The sequence below is a fragment of the Tyto alba genome, unplaced genomic scaffold (genome assembly GCF_018691265.1).
Source record: "Tyto alba isolate M040663 unplaced genomic scaffold, T.alba_DEE_v4.0 Super-Scaffold_6, whole genome shotgun sequence".
Taxonomy (NCBI): domain Eukaryota; kingdom Metazoa; phylum Chordata; class Aves; order Strigiformes; family Tytonidae; genus Tyto; species Tyto alba.
In genome coordinates, this window is record NW_024881327.1 from 2,972,976 (window position 1) to 2,988,393 (window position 15,418).

Sequence of the window (15,418 nt, forward strand, 5' to 3'; positions counted from 1 at the left end):
GAGTGAAGTTCAGAAAACACTGAGAAAGCTTAATTCAGTGCTACTTCTGAGTTTGGGAACGGGAAGCTTCTAACCGTGTTGTGAGATGAGATGGTAGTACCTAGCAGGGATGACAAACAAGAGCAGAAGAGTATCAGCTTCACATAGCTACTTAAGAATTTGTTCTGTGGTTGTGCCACACAGTATTTAGTCATGAGGCCATGCTTCAAATGGGAAATTCATCAACATGCAAGTTTGCCACGTCTGGTTGCATCTAGCTGCATGGTATGAAAATTGGGACTGTTGTAATGCAATTTGTTGCAAAAGTGAAAAAACCTGGTGGTACATAGAAGTGTACTAAGCAGCCTGGATTTGTTGTCATAATGAAGCTACTGGTGGTACACATCCAATTATATACTTTGGGATTCAGGTTCACTGAAGATCATGAATAGCTGTATTTCTCTGTGGTGCTTGGAACTTTATCAAAGACTTTTTCTCATTAAAAACACCTGGTTGTGGTTAATACTTAACATTTCTTGTTATTTGTAGACTTTGAGGAAGATTTTTCATCAAATTAGGTTTGAGAGAAAACGTTACCTGCAAGAAATGATGGCACTGAGGGGCATTGGGTATCATCATGGATCTATGGCCACCAAGGAAAGACTAGTAGTGGAGATGCTTTTCAGGCTGGGATATATCAAGGTTGGTAAATTTGGATTAGTTCTTTTTTTTTTTTTAAAATTTTAATTTCTTCATATGTATAATTAAGAAATATAGTGTACCTTTCACCAGTGGTAAAATATATTGCATTGACTTTGTCATGCTCATTTAAAAAATGTTGAAATGAAGGTTTCCAAACAAATAAAATAAACTAAGTGAACTGATAGCTGTAGAACTTTATTTCTAACTGAGAGTTTCTGTCCTTCAGATTAGCATATCATAGAATCATTTAGGTTTGAAAAGACCTTTAAGATCATCAAGTCCAACCATTAACCTAGCACTGCCAAGTCATCTACATGTCTTTTAAATACCTGCAGGGATGATGACTCCACCACTTCTCTGGGCAGCCTGTTTCAATGCTTGACAACCCTTTCGGTGAAGAAATTTTTCATAATATCCAATCTAAACCTTCCCTGGCACAATTTGAGGCCATTGCCACTTGTCCTGTCACTTCTCACTTAAGAGACCGACACCCACCTCGCTACAACCTCCTTCCAGGTAGTTGTAGAGAGTGATAAAATCTCCCCTCAGCTTCCTTTTTTTCCAGACTAAACAACCCCAGTTCCCTCAGCCACTCCTCATAGGACTTGTGCCCCAGACCCTTCACCGGCTGCACTGCCCTTTGTTGGAGAGGCTCCAGCACCTCAGTGTCTTGTAGTGAGGGGCCCAAACCTGAACACAGGATTCGAGGTGCAGCCTCACCAGGGCCGAGTACAGGGGGACACTCACTTCCCTAGCCCTGCTGGCCACACTATTTCCAGGACAAGCCAGGATGCCGTTGGCCTTCTTGGCCACCTGGGCACCCTGCTGGCTCATATTGACGCGGCTGTCAACCAACACCCCCAGGTCCTTTTCCACCAGGAGCTTTCCAGCCACTCTTCCCCAAGCCTGTAGCCTTGCATGGGGCTGTTGTGAGCCAAGTGCAGGACATGGCACTTGGCCTTGTTGAACCTCATACCTTGTTGAACTTCAGTCCGTTGATCCAGCCTGTCCAGATCCCTCTGTAGAGCCTTCCTACCCTCAAGCAGATCAACACTCCTCCCCAACTTGGTGTCATCTGTGAACTCACTGAGGGTGCACTCAATCCCCTCGTCCAGATCATTGATAAAGATATTAAACAGAACTGGTCCCAGTACTGAGTCCTGGGGAACACTGCTTGTGACTGGCCACCAACTGGATTTAACTCCATTCACCACAACTCTTGGGGTCAGGCCATCCAGCCAGTTTTTTACCCAGCAAAGAGTACACCTGTCCAAGCCATGAGCAGCCAGTTTCTCCAGGAGAATGCTGTGGGAAATGGTCTCAAAGTCTTTACTGAAGTCTAAGTAGACAAAATCCACAGCCTTTCCCTCATCCACTAAGCAAGTCACCTCGTCATAGAAGGAGATCAGGTTGGTCAAGCAGGACCTGCCTTTCATAAACCCACAGTGGCTGGGCCTGACCACCTGGTTGTCCTGTACGTGCCACGTGATGGCACTCAAGATGATCTGCTCCATAACCTTCCCTGCCACCACGGTCAGACTGACAGGACTGTAATTCCCCGGATCCTCCTTCCAGGTGACATCGCGTTTGTTAGTCTCCAGTCAGCTGGGACCTTCCCAGTTATCTGGGACTGTTGACAAATGATAAGTGGTTTGCTGAGCACTTCTTCCAGCTCCTGCAGTGTGCTTGGATAGCTCCCACCTGGTCCTATAGAATTGTGTGTGTCTAAGTGGCAGGTCACTAACCATTTCCCCATGGAATATGGGGGCTTCATTCTGCTCCCTGTCACTGTCTTCCAGTTCAGGTGGCTGAGTACCCAGAGAACAGCTGGTCTTGCTGTTAGAGACTGAGGCATGGAAAGCATTAAGTACCTCAGCCTTTTCCTCATCCTTTGTCACTCTGTTTCACCCCACATCCAATAAAGGATAGAGATTCTCCTTAGCCCTCCTGTTGTTGTTAATGTATTTACAGAAACATTTTGTTGTCTTTTACTACAGCAGCCAACTGATGCGTTTTAGTTAAATTAACTCTGTAGGATTATGGTATTTTGTACTGCCTCCATGGATATTTCAATTTGTGTTCAGTGTCAATATTACTTTAATTTGACTTCCATAAAAGATGTGATATAAGCTTTCAGGATACAGAAGTTCAATATGCATATGCATTAGCTAAATGAGCTACACTATAGTGTAGTTCATATATGTTCATAGCTCTGTTAAATTCCTCATGAATTTGATGATGATTTACTGTCATGAAAAGTGATAGCAAAATTCCTGTTGATTTAAGTTGGATTTAAAAATTTTAATTTTATATTAATTAATTTTACTTTAATTTTAAACTTTAAACCAGGTGGTTTTTAAAATTGGATATTGCCATTTCTAATAGATATACTCATGTTTGATATCTTATAGGTGGTCACAGCTACTTCGACTCTTGCTCTAGGAATCAACATGCCATGTAAATCTGTTGTCTTTGCTGAAGATTCTGTCTTCTTAGATGCCCTACACTACAGACAGGTATGGAAATAAAACACCTACTTTTTGTTACAAGAACAGTGCACATGTAGCTGTCATCACACACAAATTTGTAAAAAAAAGTCTTGTTTTACATATGCTTCTGGGTATGTTCCAAGTTTTAGCTGTTCATTTTGGTAACAATAATGGTTTTAGCCAAGGTGATTTTCCTGTTTCAGAACTGCCAGCCAACAAATAATGTAAGTAGTCAAAAGAACCATTTCAGCAGTGAAAGTATTGTAGTTGCTCAGTGAATTAAAGGCATAGGTTTGGCTTTCACTTTATGGGAGCCAGAAGACAAAAGCTGTTTTCTTTTACCCAGGGTTTTACAAATGTCTGAAAAATATGCTATAAGAACATACAGTGGGGCTGTAGTGAGGAAGATTGCTGACTGGATTAATAGGGGCATTTGAGTTCTTCCATCTTGGAAGTGGCACTCCACCCAATGCAACACAGGAGTGTGTAAGTTGCAAGTGCAGTAAAACAGAATGTCTCCAGTCATGTCACAACTTACTGGGTGGGCTGAAAGACTCTAACCTCTTCATTAGCCCTGCTCTTGTGCTACTTTTCAAGCCTCCGTTTTCATGAAGTACTGCCAGTTTGCCTCTGGTTCAGGAGGCCACGTAGGGCAGATGCAGCTGATGGCATCACCTGGCAGGTAGCACTCAGAGTGTGAGCAGGATCTGTGCAGTAGCCCGGACCTATGTGCATCTCCCTTCTGGTGCATGTATGACGCCAGCTTTGTCACAGCATCTGGTACAAGGGACAAGTCCCCACAACGGACCTGACCAAGAAAGGTGATCCAAGCGAGGGAATACACCCGTAGGAAGCTTCTCTTTACTCCTTATTCACACTCTGTTCTTTATTCATACCTCTGCCCCAAATCTACCAAGAAGAAATTCAAAGCTAAATGTAACTAGTAAACAAAGCTGGTATATAAGTATAAATGAAGTTAAAACCTACCTTGGAGAAATATAAATGTTAAAAAGACACGTGAGAGAATGTAAGTATCTTGACCAGTGTTTAGATCTTCTATCAAATTTGGAAGCTCATATTTTAGAAAGTAAATAAACTCACCACGTTTGTAAATCAGCTATATTTGAGATACACCATATTTTGCACACATTATTTTAATAATTCTGCATAAATGCTTTATGTCTAGATGGTACCAGTGTATACAACTTAGGTATATTGTACTTAAAAATTAATAATTTTACTATTTTAATAATGTAATATTAAATATTTTATTCCTAGATGTCAGGACGTGCTGGCAGACGGGGACAAGATATGATTGGAAATGTGTTCTTCTATGATATCCCACTGCCCAAAGTTGAAAGACTTATCAAATCCAACGTACCTCAGTTGAAAGGCCAGTTTCCTCTGACTGTTTCCTTAATATTGAGACTCATGCTGTTGGCTGCAAAGGCTGATGACAAAGCAGATGCCAGAGCAAAGGTTTTAATAGTCTTTTCTTAATAGTAATTTAATTAATTATAATGTTTCCTTAACATCAGCAGGAAGATCTGCCTCCAAATGAAATTGCATACTCCGCTATACTGCTTCTGTTATGTGCCATCTTCTCCACAGTATTGTACTGTCCGTTTTCATGAATATATTCTTTGCAATCAATATTATCATCAGAAAGAATGCTACTGTCAGGAAGGTAGTTTTAGTGACTCTTGTTCTATGCAGTATTTACATGAACTTGGAGAATCAGGAAGTTTTTCAGTATTTAAAAATTCAACTTTATTTGAGGGAAAGATGTCAACATACATTTCCATAGGGGAGAGGGGAGCTACGAAATGCTCTCAGATAAAACAGTGAGAAAATTCTACGTGTTACTCACTTGTTTAAATCTGCATACTAACTCTCTGGAATCAAAAAATTCTTAGTCTTGCCATTTAATGCAGTGATTTAAGTAAACAACCCCTGGCCATGATTACAAATTGGTCAGAGGTCTTCTCTTGTAATTATTAATGAACTCTTACCTCCAGATGATCTGTTTTTTACATCCACGTCGGTATATAGATGTTTATTTTCAGGGACTCACTGAATGAATTCAGGTGTAAGTCTTAAGATAACAAAGTAAATTGGTAAACTTCTGTGTTAAATATTAAAATGGCATTAAAGCGTAAGGAGTAATTTCAAAACTTCCTGGTTTTAGTTTAATGATATTTAAATCCTTGTCTTTTAGATATCTGTATGAATTTCGTGGAATTAACTTTACAAACCTCAGCATAAATTTAGAAAATGAGCACATATCTGACAGACAGAGGATGGACTTTTTCACAAGCATTTCTGGGAGTTAGGCATTCAATGTACATAAAAGTACAACATATCCCCCCACTCAGCATTTTTGCCCTGAAAACCAATTGATGAAACAGAGCATAAAAGCTGGATATTACATTTCTTTGCTTGGTATAATACCAACATTCCCTTGGATTTCTAATTTTTTTTTTTTTTAATTTTTTTTTTTTTCTGTTTTTCCTGTTTGTTTGACCAGGCATTGTCAGTGTTGAAGCACTCACTGATGTCGTTCAGAAGAGAAAGATATGCTGAAATACTAAAAATTTATTTTCTGTTTGCCTTGCAATTTCTTGTCAAAGAGGTAGGTTTTAAGTCATTCTCATAAAGGGTAGTTCCTCTTAAATCTACAGATTCTCATTTGTTTGTGTTAGTATGCTTTCATTTAAAGAACCATATATTTTATATTCCATAGCTATAGGCTATTTCTTTCTGTTAGAAATTTAAGAAAACAAATAAAACTAGAGTGCTTTGAGTTTGAGGTTAATTCTGAGCTACTTATGGAATAAATTCAGTAGGAAAAGTCTTATGGTATGGTCTATATGATTACGAATTGATTAGGAAAGTAAGAGTTCTGTGCGTTTATGTTGTATATGAAGATGCATGCCTGTGAAATGGTAGGGGTTTAAAACATAGTAAGGATGACATGATTTCCAAAATGCTGGGAGAAATTATATCTCTAACAAAAAATTATGAAGTAGGTCTTGGAGAAGACTGAAAATTAGCGGTGTATCTCTCCATAGTAATAGTTTCAATTAGATGGATACCATGTTGGAAAATTTTTACGCGTGGCTCCGTTTTGGCTTACCGCTCAGGACTACAGGCAGTAGGAAGTACCAATCAAGTGAACACGTTAACAAATCATGTGTGCCCAGGTTTCCCAGCCCTGCTCCCCGGAGGAACTCTAACCAATATTTCTGCCTTCTCTGCTGGATGTCCCTTGTGTCTGAGACCAGGAGTCTGAGTCTCCTGTTGAACAGAAGAATCTCATCAGTGTACAAGAGATATTAGTAACATTTTCAAAAAGTTACAGTTAGCATAAAAACTGGACAAAACCTGGCCCACATACCTAGTATCCTGCCTTCAATAATTTTCCCAGGAAAGTGTATATATAAAAAAAAGGGGCAACTGCATAATGATGATTCTCTGGACACTCCTTACTTTCTTGCAGGGCATGATGCAGAGTGATCTCTGACAGCAGAGGTGTCCTGGAATTTACAACCTTTAATGGAGCATTGTTCCCTGAGCTTGTCCTGTTGTTTTTCAGAAACTATGTAAGATTCTAGCACTCAAACATCTTGCAGCAATGTATTTGACAGGTCACTGTTTGCTGCGCTTTTATCCCATCAAACATTTTGGGTTAATAGATTTTTTTTTTTTTTTTAATGAAAGTTGCATCAAATCTTACTTTGGTGACTGTAGGCACTTTTCATTTGCAACATGATCTAAATTGGTGCTAAAACTATGAAGACAAGACCTGTGCGTTGCTAGCATAGCAGATGTTAAGCAGATTTCATCAGCTATGCAGAACAGATGATCTCCCATGGAAATATTCAAATAGTCAGTGACTTGTTTTTCAGTAAGGACAAATTTTTGCCTTTCAGTGGAAATGGAATGGTCTCGATAGGTACCTATGCATTAGGTTGAAGGTGTATTTTTCGGAATGCCACCATTTTATATTTTTGTCATATCCAAGTTCGTCTTTCACAACTAAACTTTTTTTGCTTTTAAATTGAATAGGGCTACTTGGATCAAGAAGGTAACCCCGTAGGATTTGCTGGACTTGTGACACACTTGTACTATTACGAACCTTCAAATTTTGTTTTAGTGAGCTTTCTCATGAAAGGTTTATTCCACAAACTGTGCCAGCCAATCAAAGGTAAATAATACTCCATGCATCTTAATTGGAGTCTATGGCAGCCTCTGTAACCCCAACAGCTCTCGTATTTTCTCGGTGCCTTCTTGCTGCTGCCACCTTTTGCTTGCGTAGCCTTCATTCTCATGTCCTTGTCCTCTGCCTCTAGGCACCCTGCATATGCTTATGTTTCTGTCTGAGAAATCCAAGGCACACGTATGGCAATGCTGGTATCGCAAACCTAAATTTACTGTTGGTGAAACATTCTGATGAGGTAAAAAAGTATCCTGTACATAGAAAAATTAATAATTCTGACTCCAGAGCAAGGTTTGAATGCCATGTAACAAACAAGATGGATGACCACTCTGATTATCAACAAATTAAAAAAATGAAGTACTGCTCACGTCTCATTGCATAAGTCACATCCCTTCTGTGCACTGAGATACGGTGCAATATGTGAACATACAAGAATGCAGTATTAGTTTGTACATATTGTTAGTTGCTTGATTATCTACCAGAGTTTTTTGTATGTAATGAGTTGATCTCTATCCAACATAGTTCTGCATAACCTCTGTCGTGACAGTGGCAGCTGGGAAAGGAACTCCTGAATAGAAGTTGTTTATTTTAACTTGTACTTAACCCAAGTACTTTCTGTTTTGATGTAGGTACAGCTGTTTTTTCAGATGATGTCCTGGAAAAGCTAGTGCTCATTCTAGCAAACCTATTTGGCAGAAAATACCTTCCAGCCTGCTCAATGAAATACAAACGCACATTTTGCCAGTCAAAGGTAGAGAAAGCATTTGTCTTTACTGTAATTTACGTCATGTACCACTTCGATGAGCTTGTTTCCTTTTGTCAGTTAGACTACTGTCATTACTGATGCACAGTAGCCTGGTGGGCCAGCAGGTTGCTGCCCACCCAGCTGCTCTCTTGCTCCTCCATCTCAACAGGATGGGAGAGAAAATAGGAGGTAAGAGCTTGTGGGTTGAGACAAAACCAGGGTGATTGCTTACCAGTTATGATCTTCAGCAAACAGTCTCAACTTGTGGAAAATTAATTTGTTGCCAATTAAAATGGATATTGGTAGTGAGAAACAAAAACTAAGAATTTCAACACCACCTTCCCCAGGTTCAACTTTACTCCTTCCTTCCTCACTGCTTTACCTCCCCCCCACCTCAAGCAGTGCAGAGCTGATGGGAAATGAGAAATGAGTTGTTGTGGTCAGTTCTTAACAATTCTTTCTCTGCCGCTCCTTCCTCCTCACATGTTACCTCTGCTCCAGCCTGAGTCTTCTCTGTGGGCTGCAGTCCTTCAGGATAAACTTGCTCCAGTGTGGGGTCTCTGTGGGCTGTAGCTCTTTCAGGAGATATCCAGCTGCTCTAGTCTGGGGTCCTTCACAGGCTGCAGTGTGGATATCTGCTCTGGCGTGGTCCTCTCCACTGAGACAGCTGCAAAGAAATCTCTGCTCCACCGCTGTCTCTTCTACAGGCTGCAGGGGAATCTCCACTTCATCACCTGGAGCCCCTCCTCCCGCTCCTTCGAGAGATCTTGGTGTTCACACTGCTGCTTCTCACTCTGCCTGTGTGACATTTTTGCCCTTTCCTAGAGGTGCTGCACCTGTGCTGGATGGGCTCAGCTCTGTCCTGTGCTGAGGCCACGGGAGCGGGCTGTGTCGGTCACGGGGCAGCCCTTGGCCTCTTCTCACAGCAGCCAGCCCTGAACTGAAACATCCTCCCCCCCCGCCAACACCATGCCACCTATGTGCAATAAGAGTAGTTAGAATATAATGAAGAAAGTATGTACTGAATTAAAATAAAGAAGCCTTTATTTAACCACAGACGTTACAGTTGAGCATCAGGTTAGACGAAAAGTACCAGATTATTCACGTGTGTTTTAGTGATGACAGATGAGTATAGTTATGACAATGCAAAATGTAGAAGTATAAATGACACAGCATTCCTTTAGCCAATATAACTCAAGTATCTCTTCCCCAAATGGCAATTTACTTTCTTCTCCTCACTCTGCTAGAATTTTGTCTCCATTAAAGGAGCTGTAGCTTTCGTGACACATACCAATGGCGCAGGAGGCCACCAGCCTGCTCTGTGGTACATGACACGGCAGGCTTGGTGCTTCTTCCAAAACTGGGACAGTGTTAGTTGGATGAGCATCGCCGTTAGTAATGCACAAAGTTAACCCACCGTGGGTACAGGCAGGAAGTGAAACATCTGTAATGTGCTCCTGTTGGTTCTTCTATGCAAAGTCTTAAAATTTTGGAGGACAAAGCTATGGCTGGAACAACGAAGGAAACTTCTTCCAGATGAAGATGTTTGTGGCCAGTACCTAGCAAGCATTCCAAGAGGAAAAATGTATTTATTTCTGAAAAGTGGCTCATCATGTAGGAGGGATTTCGGGACTGCTGTGGCGAATGGCAGCAGAGGATCAGTCTGTCATGTTGGTAGGGACCCTGTGGAACACCAAGATATGCAAAACAAGATCTGGGACAGGCAGCCCTTCAAGTCCCTTTTTAGCTAGCTGATACATCTTTAATAAAGCCGTTTGCCAAGTACACCGTGAGTAAAAATCGAGGAATTTGATATTTATTGTTTCTCTTCCATGCCTTTTTCTGCATGAAATTAATGTTCGTCTTTAAGATCCATTAATTCTAGATGGTCAGGCAGCCTGACAAATGGGGTAAAGCTTGGAGCTGTACACTTTCCTTCTTTTTACTAATATGTGATGTGTACTAATACTTTATATATCTGCACCAGTGTGGAACTGACACTTTTGGAGAAATTACCTGAATTAAGCAATAAACTGCATGTGATTTCAGGTCTTCCTAGAAGATCTGCCAGAAGACTTTGCAGATGCTGTAAATGAGTACAACATGAAGGTAGAGGAAAACTTCGCTCATTTTCTTCTGACAACTGCCAAGCTGGCAGATATGGAACAAGAATACAGGCTGCCACTGTCAAAGACAGGTAGGAAGTGAAAAATGAATGCATATGCATAATTTATGAAATTGATTGTATTGGGAAATTTATGTTAATTCCTGTTTTGTAAAGAAAAAAATTATGACCGGACATGCTAATAAAGAGACACGATTTCTATTTCACTTTTGTTTTACAAGCATCATAGACAATGTTGTGTGTGGTAGTTTTGTATAGGAAAAGGATCGTTTTAGTTGCTATTCTTTTAATATTTTGAAGAGAAATTAAAAATTGAAGGGTCTTTTTTATAAAAGGAAAAAATATATTAAGTGTAATTATTGAATAAAAGCCTTCTTATCTAATTGTCAATGTATTTGCAGATCCTCAAATACCTGTGATACTTGAATTGCTTTCAGAGTCTTACAAAGGTTAGATTTTCAACATCTGAACAGCCTTAAGGTTGAAGTAACAATTAAAGGACATTGCACCATTTGTTAAATCAACTAAATTACTTATGCCAATAAATGATGTCCAATAGCCAAAGCAGTATGTAAAGGCATGACTATAAAATTAACAAGCAATATGGATTGCCACCGGGTGAAAAATGTTTAACTACTACATAATCTCATGTTCATGGAAGAGAGATATAAAAGCAATGTAATATCCCGCTATCTCATTGCCTAGCTCCTCAAAAAATAACATGCCTTCAAAAATACTATTTTTGCAGTAAGGAAGCACTTTATTTGTAGCACATAACTGCATTTATTAATCCATTCTTCCTATACTGGTACAGAGATTTTTTTAGTCTCTGCTGTGTACAAATGAAAAAAAAAAAAAAAATCACGTTACAAGCTACCATACCTTAGCATCTACTTGGAGTTTCAAGTGTGGTGATAGCTGAATCATAGACAGTTTTGTGTGAAGTGGACATCAACTTAATACAAAGGTGAGGCACTGAGGGAGATAAACAGGGAAGGCGAATGCAAAACAAGATTGAGTACTATGTATGGCTTGAAATGGTAAAAAACAGTTTTCCATTTCCAGCACAGAGTCCTGGGAAGTGCTGCATTATAGTACGACATTAGCAACACGATAGTGAAACCCTATTTTTTTATATTCAGTGTAAGATTGCTTATTTTGACAATGGAGGGACCCCACACCTCGATACGTTACCTGAAAAATGTAGGAAATTAAGAGCTGTAAATCACAGAATGATGGAATTCCAAATTAGAAGACCAATGCATGAGCTGCCTGGCATTTTCATGATATATATTCCTTTATATATGTTAGTGTCACTAATGCTGCTTTTACCCAGGATGTGAGCTGTGAAAATTGAATTTCTCTTATATTTGAATGGTAAAGTTTCTTGTTTAAATGGAAGGTGTAATATGGTTTTATTCTCCCGTTTTTGCTAAAGCTGTTTCACTTTGAATGAAATACTTTCCATTAGATTTACAGAAAAAGAAGATCAAAGCATGTCCTATAGTTCAAGAGGTGGCAGAGACTTTTGTCCTTACCATAACTTGGGGTGAGGATGCAAAAAAAAAAAAAAAAAAAACTATTGCAAACTGCTCAGATTTTTTTATGAATGCCATAAACAGTGTAACTACAGCATACTTAACACAAAGCAGAAAATGTGGCAGTGTAAGGATTGATGGTATCGTTGATAATTTGGAAAGGAACAGTAAATTTCTATTTAGAAAAGGAAAATCAAAAGTACAAATATATTTAGAAATAACTAGATAGGTCTTATACAAACAGTGATTGAAGTCACACTCGGACTATAAGCCAACTGAAATGCCCTGATGTTGTAAGAACAGAAATTCATACTGGGTTGCACAAAGCAGAGCGCTTCTACCTGACAACCTTCACATACTAAAGCTCTAGCAGGGCCTCAATTAGAATATTAATTCTTTAGAGCTCCACACTTCAAGAAAAATTTTGTCTGGGAGTCCAGAGGATAGCAATAGAAATTATTAGATGTCTAGCTATTAAGACCTGTGAATACAAGTTGAAAATCCCTATTTTTCTTCAACGTAGGACAGGATAAAAGATGAAGATAGAACAAGAAGAGTAACACACCCTTTGTTTTCAGCACAACTTCATGCTGTTAGCAGTTTTGGCGACGGATGAATCAAGGAGAAAGGCTTAAGTTGCGAGGAGGGAACTGAAATTATTCTCATCACTAGAAAGCTCACTCTTATATACTCTCATCAATTGGATTGAACTTTAGAAGATTAGCACTATTTCCTATCGTTATCTACAGAACTGAAGATTTCTCTTTTAAAAAGGATTGCTGAAAGGGAGCTTGTGCCTGCATGGCTGACGTTCTATTTGAAACTTCTTGTCTAGAATTTGCATCGAAGAATTGGCATGGCTCTGAGCTAGCATCGCATTTGATGGACAACACCAAAAGCGTATCTGCCATCTCACCTTTTGCATGTTTATCTGGACTGGTTGATAAGGATCTATTTCATGGGGAGGTCGTTAATAAAGTAAGTTACTTTTTCATTGGGGGGCAGAATTTTATTAGAGGTCAATAAAAATATGCTTTTATTACAATCTTCTTGCCTCTGTGTAATACGATGGCACTATGCTCAAGTGTCACGATTTAGGAGAAACAATTTGAAAGGTCAAAAAAAATCATCACGAAGTGGCACCACGTTATCACAGCGTAAGCAGCACAGAATAGATGGATGTAGGAAAAAAAGTCTGTAAATAGTTTGCTTTCTAGCAAGGCCTCTGTTCCTTTTGAATATGAGACAAGTAAATTACTCTAAAATTTCAGATACAAACCATATCCTCTGTTTGTTTTCTTCACATTTATTTTTTGAAAAATCAGTCTGAAGGATCCTAGCAAAAGAATGCGTTATTGCATTGATCTTTGCTTCTCAGCTAGGATTTCAGTGATTACATTAGATAGCATACAAATTAGCTTAATTGTAATGTACATCAGCGTGTTCACTGTCAGCGTGCATTCTCTGGGGGTCTTCTGCACGTGCTTTGTAGCATTAGGGAATGATCATGACTCATCATTCTGTAATAGAAAGAATTAAATTCCTACAACTGGCTATTTTAAATTAAACCTTCATCCTTAAACTGTTCCACGCTTAAGGCTGATTAATAAAGACAATCAAGGCATCAGTGAGACAGTCTGAATACATGATCTATGTGTATGGAAAAATCCTCATCTAAAACTCAAAGAGAAATCCAGTGGCCTAGTCAAACTTTAAATTACTCAGAATGTCCCAGAGCTGCCCTGGCAGTGTAAGTTGTACCCCTCTCTCTACAGCCTACATGTACTTGTGCAGATTTCTGGAGTGGCCCAAAATTAAAAGCGTGGTACTCGCCAGCTGTGGGCCTAAAGAAGTAGGTTTGACATATAAACAAAACCACCGTAACCCTTCAACAGAATTTTTTTTTTTTTTTTAGGCTGTCTTACGTTCCCTTGGAATTAATGTCACAAACTGCCCCCTGCTTTGTTTGAACAAATATGATAATCAAGGCAGGAGGCAGCCACTGAATGCGTACGCACTGGACTTCTATAAGCACGGTTCCTTGACTGCACTGACAACTGATAACTGGTACGTAGTACCGTTTTTAAGAAACAGCAGCATTGTTTACAGTATGGTATATAAGCACATACTGTTTTTAAAGCCTTGTCCCTCCAGAACTTAGGGGTGGAATAGCTGTGAAATATGATTAGTTAAATGTTTTAATGAGAATAAAACGTATACTACATTAAAGTCCAGTGGCCCAGGTTATTTTGACAGGCTCTTCAGAAGTTTTTTTTTTTTGTTTTTTTTTTTTTTTTTTATCAAGGGTTTTTTCACAATGAAGATGATCAGAGAAATCCCTGAAATGAGGAAGCCAATACTGCAGTCTAGAAAACTGTAACATAGTAGCAGAAAGATGTCAAAACCTTAGTCAAATAATGACAGAACATTGAGGGATGAATTGATGATTAGTGTTAAAAAGATACCTACTAAATGTGATGTCTGGTTATTCTCATCATTATCACTTTCACCTTTGAATCTCACTGGCCTTCTGTAACCTTGTTCATTAAACCCATCTCTCTATACATCTTCTAGCTTCTATTTCTTATTGAAGCCATTCACATATCTGTTTTATTCCCAACCTCAGCTCAAAAAAGCTCAACCACAAGCTCCCTCTCCCAACTACTTTATCAAGTGTCTCTGTTTTCCTTCAGGCTCATAGCCAGTAACTTCTGCGTAAGAAAATACCACCTCTCTCTGCTCCCCAAGAGTGCTGTTGGGAGTGTGTAACGGTATCTGCTTTTTTGTAAGCTCTTCAAAGCAGATTCCAGGAAGAACAATTAGAGCAACACATTCCACGCACGGTTGTAGTTACAATAGCAGAGTTTGGCAGTAAGGCCACACTAGCAAGAGATGAGGAAACAGACTGATTATAGAATCCCATTCTTTGATTCTATCAAGCTATCTAGTGAAAGGTGTCCCCGCCCACGGCAAGGGGCTTGGACTAGATGGCATTTAAAAGTCCCTTCCAACCCCAACCATTCTAAAATTCTGTTATTTTCAACACAATACTGATTGTATTTTTCATTTAAATGTTTTCTTAATTACTAGGAACCGAGTTGCTTTCCAGTTATCAGTGGTCCTTTTTGTAAAATCTAGGGTATTCATCATCTGTAGAAAGCTTACGCTATCTCCTGCTCAATTTAGCCAGCAGATTCATCCGAAGCATAACGTTCCAGTTTAGCTTGTGACAGGTTACACAAACACCTGAAACCACCTTCCCAAGATAATATCAGTAAGTTATGTTCCCATACATTACTCATGAGTCTTTTATATATTTAATATAATTATATAATCATGTGTCTCTACAGCATTATTATTTTAAGCTTGTATTCTAGACTAATCCTAAGGAACTAGTGTCAGTGTTTGAGGCCGTGGCATACGCTCTCTGCAGCCTTACCCAACCTACACGGCAGGGTTTATTAAAGGTAAAACAGTATGTTATTGTGCATATCCATCTGAATGTTCTTTCTTTAGGCTGAACGAAGGAGATGCTTACTACGCACTCAAGGATTTTTCACTCCTCATTAAGTCTATAGGGTATGATAAACTCGTGCTTTTTAATATACAATACATATTTCA

At 39.2% G+C, this 15,418-nt stretch overlaps 1 protein-coding gene across 3 annotated transcripts in view; it reads left to right on the forward strand.

Moving 5' to 3' along the window:
- Window positions 1–15,418, forward strand: part of DDX60 (DExD/H-box helicase 60) — a 48,240-nt gene that overhangs the window by 31,922 nt on the left and 900 nt on the right. For all 3 annotated transcript variants that reach the window (XM_032983965.2, XM_042808416.1, XM_042808417.1), the window contains 10 exons: window positions 529–681; window positions 3,093–3,197; window positions 4,449–4,649; window positions 5,698–5,802; window positions 7,239–7,377; window positions 8,019–8,140; window positions 10,184–10,331; window positions 12,633–12,775; window positions 13,713–13,864; window positions 15,314–15,376. In XM_032983965.2, coding sequence (XP_032839856.2) covers window positions 529–681; window positions 3,093–3,197; window positions 4,449–4,649; window positions 5,698–5,802; window positions 7,239–7,377; window positions 8,019–8,140; window positions 10,184–10,331; window positions 12,633–12,775; window positions 13,713–13,864; window positions 15,314–15,376 — 1,331 coding nt within the window. The remainder of the gene's footprint in view (window positions 1–528; window positions 682–3,092; window positions 3,198–4,448; window positions 4,650–5,697; window positions 5,803–7,238; window positions 7,378–8,018; window positions 8,141–10,183; window positions 10,332–12,632; window positions 12,776–13,712; window positions 13,865–15,313; window positions 15,377–15,418) is intronic.